At 44.2% G+C, this 20,158-nt stretch overlaps 1 protein-coding gene across 1 annotated transcript in view; it reads left to right on the forward strand.

Moving 5' to 3' along the window:
* Positions 1-20,158, forward strand: part of SUSD5 (sushi domain containing 5) — a 56,917-nt gene that overhangs the window by 31,600 nt on the left and 5,159 nt on the right. The window contains exon 4 of the mRNA XM_041734622.1: positions 2,269-2,457. Within this exon, the coding sequence (XP_041590556.1) occupies positions 2,269-2,457 (189 nt within the window). The remainder of the gene's footprint in view (positions 1-2,268; positions 2,458-20,158) is intronic.

Consider the following 20,158-nt stretch of genomic DNA (forward strand, 5'->3'; position numbering starts at 1 on the left):
TAAGACAATCTCTTCCAGAAGTTAGAAGCAGAGGGAATACTTTTAACACATTCTGTGAGGCCAGCATTACCCTCATACCAAAATGAGACAAGTCACTACAAATAAAACTACAGACCAATATCTAATAAATATAAATGTAAAAATCCTCAACAAAACATTAGCAATTTGAAAATAGTAATACATGAAAAAGAATTATACATCAGAACTGAGTGGGATTTAGCCCAGATATTCAAAAATTAATGAATATAACCCATGGCATCAACAGGCTAAAGAAGGAAAAGCATGTGATCATATTGATAGATGCAGAAAAACATTTGAAAAAAAACCAATGTTCGTTCGTGATCAAACTTAGCAAACTAGGAACAGAAGACCACACAGTTCTTTAACTGTGTAAAGAACATCTACCAGAAACCTGCAGCTAGCGTTGAACTTAATGGTGGGACATTTGAAGCTTTCCCACTAAGATATGTATACTTTAAATGGTATACATTTAGGTCACTACCTGAGAGGATGCAGTAGGGAGGCGCTTCAGGCCACAGCTGGAGTGTCCACTGCCCACCTTGAGGCGCAAGTCTGACCTTTGGCTCAGGCCCCAGCTCTGTGACCATTAACCTCTTCCCCCAGCTAATACCAGTGAGAGTGTTACTCCACATGCCTGGGCTCTGTGTTAGGGTCAGCCCCACAGAGCTCTGAATCCAAGGGTCTCACATGAGCTACACCCCAGGGTTCCTAATCAATGCAGAAGCAGGAAAGCTTGGATTCCCTCCCCCCTCACCTTAGCTCCCTTGCTGACTGAAGTCTTGGGTTTTTCATAAGCAATTTGCAAGTTTACTATTTATTTATTTATTTATTTAGTCTTAATACAAACCAGTCTACATTCATTCCTAAAAGGCTTATTTCCAGCAAATAAATAAAAATATGTACCAGTAAAAAAACATTCTCATAGGAGAACTAGAACTTAACAGGACATCTGGGTGGCTCAGTGGTTGAGCATCTGCCTTCAGCTCCGTCATGTTCCCGGGTCCTGGGATTGAGGACCCATCGGGATCCCCACAGGGAGCCTGCTTCTCCCTTTGCCTGTGTCTCTGCCTCCTCTGTGTGTCTTTCATGAATAAATAAATAAATAAAAGAACAGGGGTGCTAAAAGGAAACCTGGGCCCCAAAAGTGACTCTTGGGGCCAGCGTGAGGGCAAAGCATTGACAGAGGTTCCAGGGATTAGGCACAGGCTCTTCTCCATCTTCACATCTAAGCATGGCACTCACCCACAGAGGGAGCCCAAATGTAAACTGCAGACTTGGGGTGATAATGAGGTGTCAATGTAGGTTTGAAGATTGTGACAGAGGTGCCAATGTGGTGTGAAATGTTGCTAATTGGACAGACTGTGCATGTATGGGGACAGGGGATGTATAGGAACTCTGTACTTTCTACTCAATTGTGCTATGAACTGCTCTAAAAACTAGGTTTTTTAAAAAGCAGGTATCAGTAATACCTGTGTATGTGGTTTTTAACATAAATAAGATCATGTCATATTCATACCTGTCTATGCCTACCTAACTGTGCATGTATGTTAGTGTCTGTCTATACCTGTATCTGTATTTACTTGTATAGACCAAACTGGTAACAGTGTCACTGTCAGAATTGTGGCCGGGGAAAGGGAGAGGCACCTTTTGCTGCACTTTACAATCTGTAGCATTTTAGCTTTTTAAAAAATATTTTAAAAGATTTTATTTATTTATTAAGGAAAGAAACAGAGAGAGAGGCAGAGACACAGGCAGAGGGAGAATCAGGCTTCCTGCAAGGAGCCCGATGTGGGGCTCGATCCCAGGACCCAGGATCATGACCTGAGCTGAAGGCAGATGTTCAACCACTGAACCACCAAGGTGTCCCACATTTAGCTTTTTGACAGAGTACCTGTTCACTTAGGTAAGTAAGACAAAAAGGAGCTTGCTGCTAGGCATATGTTTCTGGGTCTTCCTTTCAAGGAGACATTAGAGGGTAATGTTGCCTGGCAATTTCAAAATATAAAGTTGTAGCACTTTGTAGCACATGTATTCATTCAACAAGTATCTTTCCGAGTGCCCCCTTTGTGCCGGGCATTTGTCCAGGCTCTGGGGATGCCAGGGTGAAGAGGAAATAGCCCCTGTGATCCCAGCTCAGGGTATAGGCAGGACCCAGGGAGGGGAGAATTGCTTTTAACCTTATTTTCTCCCAGGCTGCAAAAGTTCCTCCATAGTTTGGGAAAGCTCACTGTGACTCCTTTTCCTCAGATAAGCCGTGTGGAGACCCACCTTCGTTCCCACACACCATCCTGCAGGGCCGCACAGGCCTGGAGATGGGAGACGAGCTGCTGTATGTGTGCGCCCCGGGCCATGTCACGGGCCACCACGAAACCGCCTTCACCCTGCTGTGCAACAGCTGTGGGGAGTGGTACGGCCTGGTGCAGGCCTGCGGGAAAGGTAAGCTGCCCGCCGGCTCCGGCCCGGCGCCCACACACTGTGAGCAGAGCCACTCTGTTAGTGCTGGATGGGTTGGGGTGGGCTCTTCTCCACAGAGATCCCTTTGAAAGAGGCTTTTAGACCTTTCCCCTGAGTTCTGGACCTGGCAACATCTCCACTTGACTTGAGGTTAACTTTCTAAATAAGTTAGAAATCTGATCAAGATGTGGTACCATGAAAAAAAAAAAAAAGAAAAAAAAGATGTGGTACCACGAAATAATGCCTGTGGTAAAAAATGACCCCAGATCGGTAGACAGGGCCAGGAGGACTGGTCATGAACATGGGATGCAATCTGGGCTTCCCTGTATGGTGAATCTTGTCACAGGGCATAACCCTTGCAGGGACCTCACTGGCTTTGCTATGGTATGTGACAGGAGCTTTTGGCTCTGGGGGTGGGGGGTGGGGGTGGGACCAGGCTTGGAAACCAGGGTGTGCCCACAACAACACGAGTAAGTCCTGCTCCCTGGCCCCTGAGGCAAGGAGAATACTCTAAGACTGCTGTGTGGCCTGGCTCTGCTGACCAGAGCTGCCTGTCGCTGCCCTGATGCCTTGCTCTCGTTCCTGGCCTACAGCTCCTGCCAGTCACGTGAACCTAGATATTTAGTTGAGACTAAAAAGACTCCAGGTGAGCACTGAGCATCAGAAACCTGATCTTCTTCCCCTAGATGTCCTCACTCCATTATTGTCATACCTGGAGGTCACAGGCTTCTTCATCCTACCTCAGCCCAGTCTCTTGGGGATTTTCCCAGTAGCAGAAATCACTGTCCTCAGCCACAGCCTGACCTGGCCTCCCCATTTCTGACGTGGGCTTATGGCTTCATGCCAGACCCTGAATTGTTCCCTGACCTCATAGGGCTGCTCTTACCCCAAGACTCCTTCAGAGACCACTTCCTGACCACCACCCCCGTGATATCTGGGGACCAAGCAGAGGCTGGCTCCATGGAGGGGAATGACTCCAGCACCACAGTGTGAGTGAATTTATTGGACAGTCAGTCCCTGGAACGTCCTGCAGATCCCACAGGGGAACCATGACAAGAGTAGGGTGCTGTCTTGTCTGAGAAACTTATCCATGTTGTCACCTAAGCTGCGGTTTGTTGTCTTCACTGCTATTTACTAAATGTGAATAGAGCACCATTTATTTCTCCAACATGCTGGTGGACATTTGGCTTGTTTTCATTTGGTGGTCATCACAAGCTACACTGCCATGATTGTTCTCATCCAAGTCGTTGAGTTCACATGTGAACATCTTTCTGCTGGTTCCTGGGAGTGGATTCACTGCCCGTGGGGTAGGTGTGTCTTCAGCATGAGTAGATTCTGCTAGAGAGTTTTCTAAAGTGTTCCAACCACTTTACTCTCTTGTCTGAGAGTTCTGTTGTTCAGCATCCTCACCAGCCTTCAGAATTGGGAGACTCTTACCTTTTTGCCAATCTGGTGACTATCCTTTGTTGACTTAGTTGTAATACTCATTTGTCTGGTTGAGCACTTGCCACATGTTAAACAGGCACTTGCATTTCCTCTGTAAAATGTCTATCCAAGTCTTCTGCCCATTTTTCTAAATGATTCAAATTATTTACATAATGTAGGATTTCTTTTTACATAAACTTTCATAATATGTTGCAAATATTTTCTCTCATTCTGTGGCTTATCTTTCTCCTCTTGGAGGATCTTTTAATGAATAGGGTTTTTTCTTTTTAATTGTTTATTTCACTACTTCTCAAACTCTCTGTGGACCATTAAAAGTTGTTTTCTAGGACTAGCAGATTGATACTTTAGCAAAATACAGTAAAAATAAATTAATATAAAGCTAAAATAGCGGTATCTGTGTGGCTTAGTCGGTTAAACACCTGACTCTTGGTTTTAGCTCAGATCATGACCTTCAGGTCTTGAGATGGAGCCCTGACTTGGGTTCCACTCTCAATGAGGAGTCTGCTTAAGACTCTCTCCCTCAGGGCGCCTGGGTGGCTTAGTTAGTCAAGCATCTGCCTTCTACTCAGGTCATGATCCCAGGGTCCTGAGATCAAGCCCCGCATCCCCTGGGATGGAGCCCCAAATCAGGCTCCCTACTCAGTGGGAGTCTGCTTCTCCCTCTGCCCCTCCCTGGGCTCATGCTCTCTCTCTCTCTCTCTCTCTGTCTCTCTCACATATGGTCTCTTTCTCTCTCTCAAATAAATAAATAAATAAATAAAATCTTATTTAAAAAGCTAAAATAAAGATATTTCAAATACAAATACTAGTTTTGTTAAATTAAATAAACATAAAATTCCCTGCCAAATTATTATGAAAACTTCTAAAAACATCCTCTAAGTGTATCTATGTGCCTTGTTGCAGACTAACAACAAAAGTTACAAGTGGACAAGTGCTAGAAACATTTATTGAGCAATCTTCCAGCACTTTTCCTCATCATTATAACATCACTGTTGTTTTGTGGCAGGCAGGAGCTCCTTGCCAATACTGATCATTCACCTGCAGGGGGGAATCAGGCATAAGACCCGAGCTTGCTGTTTGTTAAGTGTGTCACCTCAAAACAGACCCATGCCCACCCTGAGATTGATAACAAGCTGGCTTTATTTCTGGTGAACTTCAAGCCTGGCCATCTCAGGAGCCACGCCCACCAGCCAAATGGGCTGTTTACAGGCCCAGTCTAACGAGAACTAAATGCAGGTTTTGTGTGTCTGCAATGGTGTTTATTTTCTCAGGGAAAGGCAGAGCTGTTAGAGCTTTCAGCTCTTGGACAGGAATTCTGCTTTCTGGACTTGGCTGAGTATACAAACGGTTACCGTATTCGATGCCCTGTAGATTAAACGTTTAAACTAGCTGTGTCATTATAAGGAGTGTGTATGTGTTACAAGACTGTCTTCACCTGGGATTTTATTCCCTTTTGCACATTTTATTAAAGTATCTTATTTATTTATTCATAGCAGACACACAGAGAGAGGCAGAGAGACACAGGCAGAGGGAGAGCCTGAAGGGAGCCTGATGTGGGACTAGATCCTGGGACCCCAGGGTCACACCCTGAGCCGAAAGCAGATGCTCAACCACTCAGCCACCCAAGTGTCCCTGTACATTTATTTTTATAGTGAACATCCACTTTTGTGATGAGGGAACTGCTTCCATTGGAGAAGAGTCATCTTGGGAGAGTGGGCCACAGAAGTGTTTGGAGCTGGCCCCAGGCGGGTTTGGATAACAGCTCTTCCTTGGAGCTGATTGGCCACTCCACATGCCTTTCTATGGCAGGACCCAGGTGCTATGTGTACAAACTGGAGCAAAACTGCCCCAACACCAATGGCAATTCTGTAAACGAGGTGCCTCAAAGGAGACAGAAGCAGTAGATGATGCAGTGGAAGGAATGGCTGGGAAGCAAGGTGAAATTTTAAAGGAAGCGTGCATTTCCAGTTGGTGGAAATGCTCAATCATATAAAAGGCTGCAGACATCTGCCTTGGCTTCACAGCATGTGAAGGTTCTGGTGGCCTTGTGTTTTCAGTGTGAACCTGGGGAGTGGAGTGCTGTGAGTAGATTAATGTGTTGAAATGAGGAAGAGGATGGGGAGCAGACAATTCATTCTCAAATTTCTGGGGCTCATGAAGAAGACTAGGCAGAGACACAGGGCACAGCTGGAAGAGGATCAGGGGACCACAGAGATTGTGTGGCTTTGTTTTGTTTGCTTGCTTGCTCTTGTTATCTGAAGGTGGAAGAGACTTCAGTCTATGTAAAGCAACAATGGGAAGGCTTCAGAAAAGAAGGGAAAATGAACTATTTTCTTGACTTCCCTGAGTCTTACTTGGCTCATATGAAACCATGGATACTAGTTTCACGAATTCCACTGTGGGCTTCCTGCAGGTGCCTCATGTAGGATGGGACCTGTGACATGAATGGGCTCAAGGAGTGTTATTCTTTCCTTTTTACCTTCATTCTGGTCTAGGAGAGCATTCAGGCCCCCTCGTTGATGGGATCTAAGGGGCTCTGTGCATGACTCTGTCTCCCTCCCTGCTTCCTTGTAGGTTGTTGACTCTAGTGCCTATTACAACAAGTAGCCAAAGGCATTCTCTGACTTATAACTCTGTTCCTTGAGTGAGAAGTTGGTCTTTGCCAGCAGATGTCTCAGGTTCTGGAGACCAGAAGCTGGAGTCACAGCTGCCTCACTCCTCCAGGGATTGCTTGACTCTCTGTACTGGGGCCTGGCTACTCACCCTCCTTCCCTCAGGCCCTCAGGATGTGGGACTTCCCTACCCTTACTGCACAATATTTTTTCATTTCCTTGTGAGCTACTGGCGCCCACTCCAAACCCCCTGGTAGAACCTGCCCCTACATGTTGCCTCAGGAGCTCCTCTGCTGAGGTCATGACAGGGTCCCTGTCCCTAATTTCCCCTCTTAACCTCTGCAGGCCCAGAGAGCCTCAAGGCATGGGTTCCTTGGACGTTAAGACTTAAAAGAACTCCGGGATCTGATGAGTTTGGTATCTGAGATTCTGGAGGCTTAGAGGGGTCAAGACTACTATGAGGACTATTCTATTCAAAGTTGGCATTGTATAGATATTTGAAGATTGGCTGAACATAACCGGTCAGATTCTCTAGGAGCAGAGCCTATTCAGATGGTATTCAGATGTGGTTTATTGAGGGAAGAAGCAGATAGGGAAGCAGGATAGGTGAGGGGAGGATAGGCTGTGACCTCAGTGGCATTCTCCCTTTGCCTGATCCCATGAATTGTGCCACAGGGTGGGTCCCACTTGGAAGCAAAGAGGCCAGCCCTGAGTTCCTCCATATGCATCTGTCATTGGTTGGTGGGGCTAAGTGGCAGGGTGTGCATGTGGCACCCAAGTGAGGCTCCCATTCTACCAAAGGCACCTCTCCAGAGAAGGGGATAGCTGTAAACCATTGGCTGCCAATGCTTACAGCAGCTGGGGGAGGGGTGCAATGGCTTGGGAAAGGGGACACGGAGAGGACATAAACAGCACCCACTACTCCAGTGGAGAACACAGTTCTTTAGTAGACCAATTCTGGAGAGCAGCAGTTGTTTTTTAATCCATTAGTAAGTTAGGGACTGGCCTGGATGAGCTTGCTGAAATTTAAAATTTGTTATGATGAGCAAGAATGAACCCTTGGAGTGCCTGGGTGGCTCAGTCAGTTAGGCATCTCCCTTTGTCTTCAGGTCATGATCTCGGGGTCCTGGGATTGAGCCCTGAGTCTGGCTCTTTGCTCAGCGGGGAGTGTGCTTCTCCCTCTGCCCCTCCCTTCTGCTCATGCATGGGTTCTCACCCTCTCTCTCTCTCTCTAATGAATGAATGAGTGAATGAACCCTAGGGGCATGTACACCTGGGTGGGTGGAGTTGGGTGATGCAGGAAGGTGCCTGGCTCACATGCTGCCTAGCTTGTGTGTTCACTAAAGATCCAGCCTCAAGTGGTGGTAGCAAGCTCTCTCCCCTAAGTACAGTGACTTTGTCCTTGACCATCAACTTAAATTGGTGAGGACTTATTTGACTTCCATATTTTCCCTCTGCATGTGGTATCTCTCTAGCTTTGGTTCCTAGAGACCAGGTCTGGATCCAGCCATTCAGCCCTCCATTCTATTGCCCAAAACCACACATTTTGGTTTCTCTTCCCACTAGGCAGCAGAAAATATCTGTCATACCTCTCTAATGTTCTCAGTATCTAGCTATAATTGGTTGTTGCCCTAATTACAGAAAAATCTGGAAGCCTTGCTCCCTAAGTATGTATGCAGCAGACTAACATGCTAGGTTTGCTTTCCTTTGAGCTTGTTAGTATGCCGAGTCCCGTGTCCATCTTCAAGACTATGTTTTCTCTCTGGTCACCTGTATTCTACAAACAGTCTCGACCTCCCAGCCCTCCAAGAGGCCACCCCTGGCCCTGTGCCCCCAGTGATGGTACCCATGGAGCCTCACTTGTGGCTTTCCCAAGGAGCCCCTGGCTCCCTGGGCACACTCACTGCCCTGGCCACACGCTGCCTTCACCACCTGTGTGTGCTCCTGATGTCAGCACTCAGCAGTCAGTGGCCTCTGCCGCAGTGCCAGGCACAGCTAGCTGTTCATCCCATCTTTGTGGTTGGCTTGGGAGAGAACAGCTGCTGCAGAGGAACATAGGGCAGATGACCCAGGAAATGAAAGACTCATAGACTTCTGTGATTTGGCCCTTGTCTCTCCTTTAAAACTTGCCCTGACAAAGGGTATCCGCCAAGTGTTGAGATAGGCTCCGAAAGACTTTAAGACTTTCCACCCCACGCTCCATGGGTTCTATTTATACTTTCTGGTCTATAATGTCAGGAAAGTGAGTGATACCCAGTTTGACCTCACCCTACCAGCCCCCACCCTCCTACCTCTGAGTCTGACAACAAATAGCTTCTCTTCTTCCCTTCCCTGGCCTGACACAGCTGTAGAAACAAGTTAGGCACTGAGCTGTCAGAAAGGCACTGACAGGCACTGAGCTGTCAGAAAACCAAACACTTGCTCCATGCCATCTCTGTCCTGAGAGCAATTTTTTTTGTTGCTTTTGTCTACTTTCTTCAACAACTTGATTGAGGTCTACTTTGCGTACAGGGAAGTTCCCCCTGCAACTACAAAAATCTCTGAGTTGTCACAGGTTTAAACAACCATGAAACCACCACCACAACCAAACTAGAGAACATTTCCATGAGAGGTGTTTGACACATATTGTCTCCTTTAATCTGCACCAAGCTGAGGGCAGAAATGCCTACCTTTAAATTGTAGATAGGAAACAGAGGTAGAGAGAAGTGCAGTAACTCACCTGCGTCACAGAGCCAAGAGGCAGCGGGGCCAGAATATAAAAGCAGGCACTTTTGCTGTCTCGTTCCAACATCTGTTTCTTCTGTGTGCTTCCTCCAGGGGCCTGTGAAGCCCAAGGAGAGCAAAGCAACTGGGCAGTGCAAGACCCCCATGAACTAGTTATTCTCTCAGTGTTCCTTTGCTCTTTAATCTCACTTCTAAAGCCCTCTCTTTGTTTTTCTTAAGTTAACATCAATTTCTGTTTGTCTTCGTGTTTTGGATTGAACTTCCTTCACAGAATAAAGCATGAGAACTGCAAGTGATTTAGAATTTCCTTGTCAGTATTGCCATATTTGTTCAGAGGTTCATTGAATCAGTGGTTATTTCTGGCTCCTCTGGTTGTCTTTTTCAGAATTACTATTTTTAAAGACTATGTAGCCAAGACTAGAGGGAAAAGGTATGTGTGGACTTCTGGAAATGCAACAATGTGGAAGGAGATGGAAAGTGGCAAGCCTCCTCCTTTTACTCGAGTCCTCTCCATCTGTGCTCTTCTGTTTTCCTGAAGTAACAGTGAAAAATAAACACCCGGGGATGACCTGATTTTTTTCCCATGAAGTTTACATTTTCTGGACTTGTTGGTTTCATCAGAAGGCCCCATGTTGTGTTAGCACAGATCTCAGGGAGAGCGTGGGAGAGGGGAGAAGGCAAGAAGGAGGGCTGGATGATTAAGGAGGCTGTGGACACAGGAAAGCAGAGGGGAGGTGAGAGAACCAGCACCTTAGCAGGCACAGAGCTGGGCATTTTGAGCTTGTGGGCAGAACTTAATGTGGGGTTGAAATTCAATGAATAACAAACTTTACTCTTAACTCACGAGAAGAAAAACAGGCGTGGGATAATTTTCCAGGGGTAGACTATTGGTAAACAGTTGGTGTTCTTGTCCCTATTTCACAGGTTTGAGAAAACTGTGACATGGTGAAAACCTGTTTCTGAGTTGGGATATTGGCCTGAGAACCTGGGGAGACAGGAAGCACTTGGTCTGAGGCCTCAAGCTGCCCAGGGATGCTCTAGGCTCAGGGGGCTCTGAAGGCAGAACCTAAACACACACACACACACACACACACACACACACACACACACACACACCTCATGCTGTCACATTGATCATAAGGGTCCAGTCAAGGGAGGTCCACCCACAGCCACAGTGGACTGACCTTTCCCAAATCCCTAGCTCTAACATTCTACATGAGACTTGTGATTCCTGAGAGACAAGGAGAGGAGTGGGGTGAGGGGAGAGGACATGGCTTGGGTACTGCCCATATTCTATGTGCTTGTTGACCTCATGATATATTTAATTAAGCTCATGGAGTAGGTTATATAGGAAAAGAAATGCAGCAGACATTGATTATGCCCAGTGCTGGAACTAGGAGCTCCTTCCCTATTCTCTGCTACTGTCACTAATCAAATAATGCCCTGCTTGATGGACTTCCAGACCGAGTCAAGCTTTCTCAGAATGGGCTCCTACCATTCACTAATTCACCTTGTCACTGACTCATTTGTACACTCAGCAAATGTTTAGAGAGTGTCTGCTAGGTGCCAGGCAGCATGATGTGTGCAGGGTATGCAAAGGCAGAATTCCTTGTTCTCAGGGTTCATGGGCTGGGAGGGGCTGGGCATGCTGTGCTGTAAGAGTAGGGTGGTTGTACCCAGTGCATGGATGCATGCTGCTGCCATCATTCCCGTGCATAACACATGATTCCCAAACAAGATCATTTAAGGTTTAAGTCTCAAGCACCATCAAGGTCTACATTGGAGTTACCCTGTCCATGTTAGGATGAGAAGTGTCTCCCAAATATCCCTAGCCAATCCCCATTCATAAATACCTTTCATTTTACCAATGAGAGCCCATTTCTAATATGTACCATCATAGTTACTAGGCCGCTAACTTTGCCAACAGCCGTTTCAGATATTCAGGGCACTAATTAGCCTACCTGTGATTTTGAGCAAGACACAGATAATAGAGGTACTTACCGTAGGCACATCTAGAGGGTGAGTTTCCCAGTGAGAATGCTAACTGCACACTCCTGGACTATGAATTCTTAGTTGGAATGTCAGCAGCAACTGTTTACAGCTTAATGTAAGTGACACATGCATAACATCAAACAATGTTTTCTCAAATATTTCAAAGTACCAGCATCTTAAGAAGAATGAATGCCTACTGTATTTATGTTGAGTGACAACCTAACAACGTGTAATATTGTTGATTTATATGGAAAACACTCCTAGTGTTACCTTCCAGTCATTGCTTTCCTAAGAATATCCAGACTTCATGATCATAAGCTATGTTTTCCCTATTTAAACTTTATTCAGTGGAAGCATGAAGGATGTACTCTTATGTACGGCATCCTTTGTCCAACATTATGTCTGTGAGACACACCCATGTTGTTCCATGAAGCTGTAGTTCATTCTTCTTCCTTGCTGTGGAATATTCCATGCTACTGTTGATGAACATTTTTGTTGTCTCAGGTTTAGGGCTATTATTAATTACATTCATTTAATAAATAAATAAACGGATCATGAATTCCTGGGATAAACCTAACCTGATGTGATATATTATCCTTTTAATATAATGCTTAATTATTCAGCCTATCAATACAAATATATTACTAGTTTCTATTTGTCAATATTTTATTTATGATTTTTGCATCTATGTTTAGTGAGAATGGTCTGCAAAACTACTTTCTTGTCGTGTCCTTGCCAGGGTTTGGTACCATGGTTACAGCAGATGTATAAAATAAGTTGGGAAGTATTTCCTCTTTTTCTGCTCTCTGGGAAGAGTTTGTGTAAGATTGGAATTATACTCCTGAATATTTGATAGAATTCATTGACAAAGCCACATGTGCCTAGTTTTCTGTGTGTAGTGAGATTCAATTTCATGAATAGTTAATGGCATATAAAACGTTTCTATTCTTGTGGCATTTCTGATGAGCTTCTTCTAGGATTTTATCTATTTCATCAGAATTTTTTATTTGGGCCACCTGGCTGGCTCCGTCAGAGGAGCATGTGACTCTTGATCTCAGGGTCATGAATTTGACCTCCATGTTGGGTATAGATATTACTAAAAGAAAGTAAATAAACTTAAAAAAATAAACTTAAAAAAAGAATTGGGGAGGGCATAAATTTATTATAATCTCTCCAAATATCTGAAAGATCTTTGGGGATGCTTCTCTTTATTCCTGATGTTTTCATTTGTGTCCTCTCTAAATGTTTCTGAAGTAGTCTTGCTAGGGTCTTATCAATGTTTTGAGCTATCAATCAGTAGTTCTTTTCCAAGAACGAGATTTTGGCTACATTGTTCCTTTATTGCATGTTTGGTTTTTATTTTATTAATATCTGTTCTTTTTTAAATCTCCATTTATTTATTTATATATTTATTTACTTACTTACTTACTTACTTACTTACTTACTTATTTGAGTAGGCTCCATGCCTGGTGTGGAGCCCAGCACAGGATTTGAACTCACAATCCTGAGATTAAGACCTGAAATACGATCAAGAATTGGGGCTTAACTGACTGAGCCATCTAGGTGGCCCTCCTTCCTTTACTTTCTTTGTGTTTATCTTATTCTTCCTTACCCAGCTTTCTGAAATCAATGTGATATTTAGTCTTTTCTTTTTTAACATAGATATAAAGCTATAACTTCCCCTGTTAGCACAGTGTTTGCTACTTCCTACAAGTTTAGGTATGTCACTTTTCATTATCATTCAGTTAGAATATTTTCTAGTTTCCATTGTAATTTCTCCTTTGACCCATGAGTTATTTAGAAATATTTTGCTTAATATCTATGCAATACAGGCATTTCCTAGTAATTTTTTGTCTAATTTCACTATGGCTGGAGAACTTAATCCTTTAAAGTTTGTTGACATTGTATTTATGTTCAACTTTGTAAAAGTATTCTATGTGTATTTGAAAAGAATGGATGTAATCTATATATTTCAAGTAGACCACATTTATTAGTTAAGCATGTTTTCCAGATATATATTCTTAGCTGTTTGTCTGCTTGCTCTTATTGTTAGTGATAGAGGTATTTATGATCTATGATTTATGATACTATGATCATGGATTTATGTGGGGGTTTTTTTAGTTCACATATTTTTAGGTTCATGTATTCTGAAGCTCTGTTAAGTACATATTTAAAAGTTAATATCTTCCTGGTAATTGAAACATTTATCTTTATGAAATGACCTTCCTTATCTCTAGTATTGCTTTTTTGGCTTAAAGTCTTCTTTGCTGGTTTGTCTTTCCATAGTATATATTTTTTCATTACTTTTACTTTCACCTCCCTATACGGTTCTATTTAAAGTATATCTCTTGGGGCACCTAGGTGGCTCAGTTTGGTGTCTGCCTTTGGCTCAGATCATGATCTTGGAGTCCTGGGATTGAGCCCCACTTTGGGCTCAGTGGTGAGTCTGCTTCTCCCTCTCCTTCTGCCCCTCCCCTTCCCTTCTTCCCCCTGCTCATGCTCACAAACACTCTCTCTCTCAAATAAAATCTTTTTTATTTTTTATTATTTTTTAAAATTTTATTCATCCATTCATGAGAGAGATAGAGAGGCAGAGACATAGGCAGAGGGAAAAACAGGCTCCTTGGTGGGGAGCGTGATGCGACGCTCGATCCCAGAACCCTAGGATCATGACTTGAGCTGAAGGCAAACACTCAACAACTGAGCAACCAAGTGCCCCTGTTCTGTAAATTCTTTCTTCTAAGTTAGGTTCTTTGCCTTTTACATGCATCTTCCTTTCATCCAGAAAAGGGAATGGTCGCTAGAAGGGGATGACTCAGCTGAAGGCATATGTAGTTTTACTTTTGTTTTTCTGTTTGCTTTAAAATATCTGGGCTCTGCTTTGTCTTCAGAAAGGTTAAATGCCCTATGTTGAGATTTACTTCACCTGCACAAGGTGAAGAAGTCCCAGTGTTTTGGATTCCATCAAGAACCATCAGCTCTGCTGGTTACTGGTCTGTTTCTCTCCATCTGCTTGGCTTCTGCCTGGGATTTGCTGACTCTTCAGTACAGTTTTTGGAGGGTGAGGACGGCTACCCTTCTCTAATCTGCCCTTCTCTACTCTGCTCCAGAATCTTCTGTTTCTCCTCTGATAACTAGATTTTGAAACTTGTTGCAAAATATTATGTCCTTTTCCATGCATGGTGGTTATTTGTAAAAACTTTTCCTGATGTTTAATACAGTTTCTGCATTTAAAAAAATTCATATTCATCAAGCCCAGTTGTATGTGTGTGTATGGCGTGCGTGCACACACCCACGCACATACTTTAAAAAATGTGGTGTTTCCTCATTTTGAAAGGTATAGGGAAGAGAAAATATGTGATGCTGTTTCAGCTGGGTCACTTGAATATTTTAAAGCATGACATATAATCCACCCTAAAAAAAAGTAATCTTTGTTTATGCCCCTGGTGATATACTTAAGTGGTCTGGAGTGTTAGCAATGAGGTAAAAGAAATACACTGAGCACACTTGGGTGGCTCAGTGGTTGTGTGCCTTCAGCTCAGGTCGTGATCCTGGGGTCCTGAAATCGAGTTCTGCATTGGGCTTCTCCCTCTGCCTATGTCTCGGCCTCTCTCTCTGTGTCTCTCATGAATAAATAAATAAAATCTTTCAAAAAAAAAAAGAAAGAAAGAAATACTCTGAGGTACTGGAAGATTTTGAGAATCCCTCACTCATACTTTTTAGCTGCTGCCTGTTTGGGTTGAGTTCTACTTACCCATGTGCCACATCAGTCTTGGCCTCTGCTAGGGCTGTAAGGAGATGGCCGTGAGAACCATGAGAGAACACTCACACCCTACTACCTGCCTGCACGCTGGCCTCTGCCAGGAAGAGTTTTCTGGCAAAACTCTGCAAATATTGGTTCCTTTAGCCCTTATACCCAATGGTCAGTGAGCAACAGCTGATGACCTGAAAGAAAATAAATGCAGTGCCAGAATTTAACCAGAAATGATAAGAACTTCCATGGAATGAAACAGAACCATTTGTGGGCTCTCAACAGTTTGGTGTCTTAGGGCTGCAATGAAGCAACAAAGAAATACTCCCTAGTAAAATAATGTGTGGTAAGAGGCCCTCCGTTGCAGATCGTGCATGAGGTAATAGGCTGTGATTTCAAGTGGGGAAAAGCTTCTTGAGGAGAAATGGTCTTGGAGAGACCTGCTTCCTGCCTTTCCCCATCATGAAAGGGGGCTGTGTTCTAGCTGAGAACACAGGCGTATTCATCCCCAACAGCAGAACCTCTGGGAGACAACTGGCATATGTATATTGTTTTACAAACATATTAATTTTTTCCGCAACGCCATAAAATACATTCTATTAAAAAAATAAAAAACAAGTTGGGTACAGCAGATTTGAGGCAAAAATTGACCTGTCAGCTGTGTGCTATGCTGAATTTCTTTGCATTAGGACTAACTTTTGGTGGAGAGGGCTCACTTCCCTGCCTCATGAAGATGAATCTGCTAGCAGTGGGGAGGGAGTTTTCCTAGGGCATTCTCTTACTGCAGTCAGGGCAGGGGTACCAAGGGGAGGCTGGGAGGAGAATAGGTGTTCTCACAGGCTGGGCTGTGGACTGGCTGGCTCATCTGTGAGTGCAAGATGTATGTGTGTGTGTGTGTGTGTGTGTGTCGCACTCCCGTGTATATGTCTGTATTCAAGTATTGCTTCAATGGTGGCATCTCTCAGAGGTGTTATAAGAGTCTATGAATATATGTAATTAATTCCTCAGAAATCGGAAATGAGCCCAAAGTACCCTTGTGTTTTGGGCACTGTGCCCCTGAACTAGATCTTAGCTCTGAGCAGTTGTGAGGCAGGGATCCCGAGATTCCTGAGGTCTGAGTAGATGTTCCTCCCTGTTTCTCCCAGGGCCAGTTAATCTTTCACTCACTCAAGAATACCTACAAGAATACTCATTACGGGCTGGCTGCTGTTCTGCTCCAGGGGTCCCTGTCCTTGAGCCAGCTCATGGCTAGTGTATTCGTTTTTTCTGTATAATAAACTACCCCCCGGAACGGAATGGCTTAAACAACCTTCATTTATTTGGGTGCAGCTTTCGTGCAAGCAGTTTGGGTTGGGCTTAGCCAGCTCGTCCTTCTGGCCTTGGCTGGGCTCACTCCGATGAATGTGGTCAGCTCCCAGGCTGACGGGAGCTGGCTGGTTTAGCATGGGTTCAGTTGGGACAGTTTGCCTCTCCTCCACATGGCCTCTCATCCCTCAGTAGGCTATCCCAGGCTTGTTCTGCTGGCAGCTAGCAGGGTGCAGAGAAAGAGAGAGAGAGCGAGAGTGCACATGCAAGGTTTTCACTGTACTCCGGGCCAAAGCAAGTATAGGCCAGTCCCAATCTGAGAGCTGGAAAAAGAGGCACCCTTCTCGAAGGGAAGAGCTACACAATCACATTGCAGAAGGCCTTTATGCAGGAAAGATGGAGGATTGTGGGTTTTGTGATCACCTTTCCACGGCAGTCAGTACATACACGTTCAAGCCAACAGTAGAACTGCAGGGAGGTCAGAGATTTAAGTCACGGCTTTCTTAAATGTCCAGCTGGATCCCATATGACTTGTTTGGGTAAATTTTAGAGAAACATTTTGTCCGAGCGGCTTTTGTTTCATTTTGTTGTGTTTTTAAGAAAAGATGGTACTTAAATGCAAAACCCAGTCTTTATCCGGCAGGATGGGTGAGAATGTGTGCATACAAAAGCTTTGCCATGAAACCTGGAAAGTCTCCAGACTTTGGAATTCTGCCCCCTATGCTCCATGAGGGCAGGAACTGCGTGTCCCGTTCCCCAGTGACTCAGAGCCCTTGCAGTGTCAGATAAATAGTCAGTGCACTCAGTGAAGCCCGTTGAGTGGTGGAGTAGGTGACTGCACTACTTGGAATGGCAGTGCAACAGAGAATGAGGCATTACGACACAAAAGTGAGTGGGCCAGCCTGCCCAAACCCTAGGGGCCTGTGTCGGAATTCTGTAATGCTCCTAAGAATGGTCCAGCCACCGATCTGGTTTCTGTCTAGGGATTGTGAACGGGACATCACAGGGGGTGGACGGGTCTCCTGAAATAATCACTAGGCTATCTTTTTCCTTCTTTCTTTTTTTTTTTTTAAGATTTAATTTTTTTTAAGGTTTTATTTGTTTATTCATGAGAGAGACACACTGAGAGAGGCAGAGACATAGGCAGAGGAAGAAGCAGACTCCCTGTAGGAACCCCGATGTGGGACTCAATCCCAGACTCCAGGATCACGCCCTGAGCCGAAGGCAAACGCTCAACCACTGAGCCACCCAGGCATCCCTAAGTTTTAATTTTTAGGTAACCTCTACACCCAACATGAGGCTCAAACTCACAACCGTGAGATCAAGAGTCACATGCTCTATTGACTGAGCCAGCCAGGTGCCCCTTGGCTATCATTTTCGAAGTGTAAAATATGACATGCATTTTACATTTATCAGAGATGTCTGTTTGTTATCTGCCGTTTTTGCATTTTTGACTGAAGACACAAGTAAAGTGAATGGGCTTAAATATTAGGAACCGGTCAGAAAGAACTTTTAAATGTATTTGTAACTCTCAAGTCATTAAGGAAGCAAAATCTGGAGTCTTATAAGAAATAAGCCAAATGCCCACTAATCCAGTTTCAGAGCCTTAGTTCTGGAGCTCCTTGCATTTATGCTTTCCAAGTTGCAAAGAGAAATGGGAAAAGACTGCTAAGATCTATTTCTTCCCACAGAACACTTCTCACACCAACAGCCAATTCTCCATCTCTGGACACCAGCTGGGTGTCCTGTCATTTAATTCAATGCTAACAGTTACTACTCAGAGTTAGTGCAGACCCCATAGATTAAGCACTCAGCCCCACAGACTGCCCCCACTTCAGACCCCAGTTCTACATCCTGAGCCTCCTATAATTCTGATCAACCAGCTCTAAATTGGGGACTCTCACAACCATCCTCTCAGACTCAGTAATTTGCTAGAAAGACTCACAGAACTCAGGAGAGTACTTAACTTACATTTACCAATTTATTTTTTTTTAATTTTTTTTTTTTTTTATTTATGATAGAGAGAGAGAGAGAGGCAGAGACACAGGCAGAGGGAGAAGCAGGCTCCATGCGCTGGGAGCCTGATGTGGGATTTGATCCCGGGTCTCCAGGATCGCGCTCTGGGCCAAAGGCAGGCACCAAACCGCTGCGCCACCCAGGGATCCCACATTTACCAATTTATTATAGAGGATATTATGAAGAGTACAGATGAACAATTGGTTATAGAGATATAAAGGGCAAGGTCTAGAAGGATCCCAAGTACAAGAGCAACTGTCCCATGAAATTGGGGTGAGCTCCCCTCCCAGCACATGGATGCATTCATCAACCTAGAAGCTCTTTGAGCCCTGTAGTTTAGGGGGTTTATGGAGATTTTGTTACTGAGGCACGATTGATTCAACCATGGCCTTTGGTGATTGACTCTCCCTCCAACCTCCTTCTCCCTCCTCCGAGGTCAGAGTCTGGGGCTGATCAATTGATTAGTTCCTCTGGCAGCCAACCATCTGGATGCTGTCTAGGGGGTCACATGATTAGCATAAATTCAGGTAAGGCTGAAAGGAGTTTGTTACGAATAACAAAAGATATTCTTATCACTCCTAGTGCTTAGGAAATTCCAATGGTTTTAGGAGCTCTGTACCAGGAACCAGAGGCAAAGACTAAACATATATTTCTTATTATATATCAAAATCCTAGGGAGCCTTTCTATTTTAATAATTAAGTATGACTTCATCCATTGAGAATGGGGAAATCCCAGTGGGGCTGCTCTTTTCTCAGAACACAGCTCCTTGAGCCTTCCTGACCTACTGTCTTTAAATTTTGGTGTCCTAACTGTGGGGCTCTTTGTTTATTCTCACTCAACAGGATTTAGGACATTTCACAGCATAGTCTCAAGCTATCTTACAAAGAGCAAATCTGTTTCAAAAGGTATTTTTTTCTTTTTTCTTTTTTCTTTTTTTTTTTGACAAGGACAGAGAGGGAGCTAGCACAAGCGGGGAGGGGGGTGGGTAGCAGAGGGAGAGGGAGAACCAGGCTCCCTGCTGATCAGGGAACCCAAGGTAGGGCTTGATCCTAGGACCTTGGGATCATGACCTGAGCCAAAGGCAGAGGCTTAACCGACTGAGCCACCCAGGAACCCCTAAAAGATGCATTTTTAATTAAACGTGACATACATATACATCATAAGGGAATAGATCAATTAATTATCATTTAAGAAACAAAGAAATTGGCCACCACACAGGTCAAGTAGAATGTTGGCAGGATCTCCAAAGCTCTGCTTGTCCCCAGACTTAGTCATTACCCCTTCTCTCTATTCACCAACCTGACCTTTAACATCATAGATTAGCTTTGCCTAGTTTTGCGCTTTATGTAAATAGAATCACACAAAGTGTGTTCTTTTTTTTTTCTTTTTTCCAAAGTGTGTTCTTTTTTTTTTTTTTTTTTTTTTTTTAGATTTTTTTTTTAATTTTTATTTATTTATGATAGTCACAGAGAGATAGAGAGAGAGGCAGAGACACAGGCAGAGGGAGAAGCAGGCTCCATGCACCGGGAGCCCGACGTGGGATTCGATCCCGGGTCTCCAGGATCGCGCCCTGGGCCAAAGGCAGGCGCCAAACCGCTGCGCCACCCAGGGATCCCCCAAAGTGTGTTCTTTTATGTCTGGCTTCTTTTGCTCAACATTATGGCTGTGAGATGTGTTGCTATCCTTGTCAGAAGCAATGAGTGGTTCATTTTCATTAAGGTACAGGTATTCCTTATACAAATATGCTGTGATTTATGTCAGTTCTGCAGTTAATGAACATTTGAATCATTTCCAGGTTTTGATTATTATGAACATTCTGTGCATGTCCTTTGGTGC

Source organism: Vulpes lagopus, chromosome 19, assembly GCF_018345385.1.
Source record: "Vulpes lagopus strain Blue_001 chromosome 19, ASM1834538v1, whole genome shotgun sequence".
Taxonomy (NCBI): Eukaryota; Metazoa; Chordata; class Mammalia; order Carnivora; family Canidae; genus Vulpes; species Vulpes lagopus.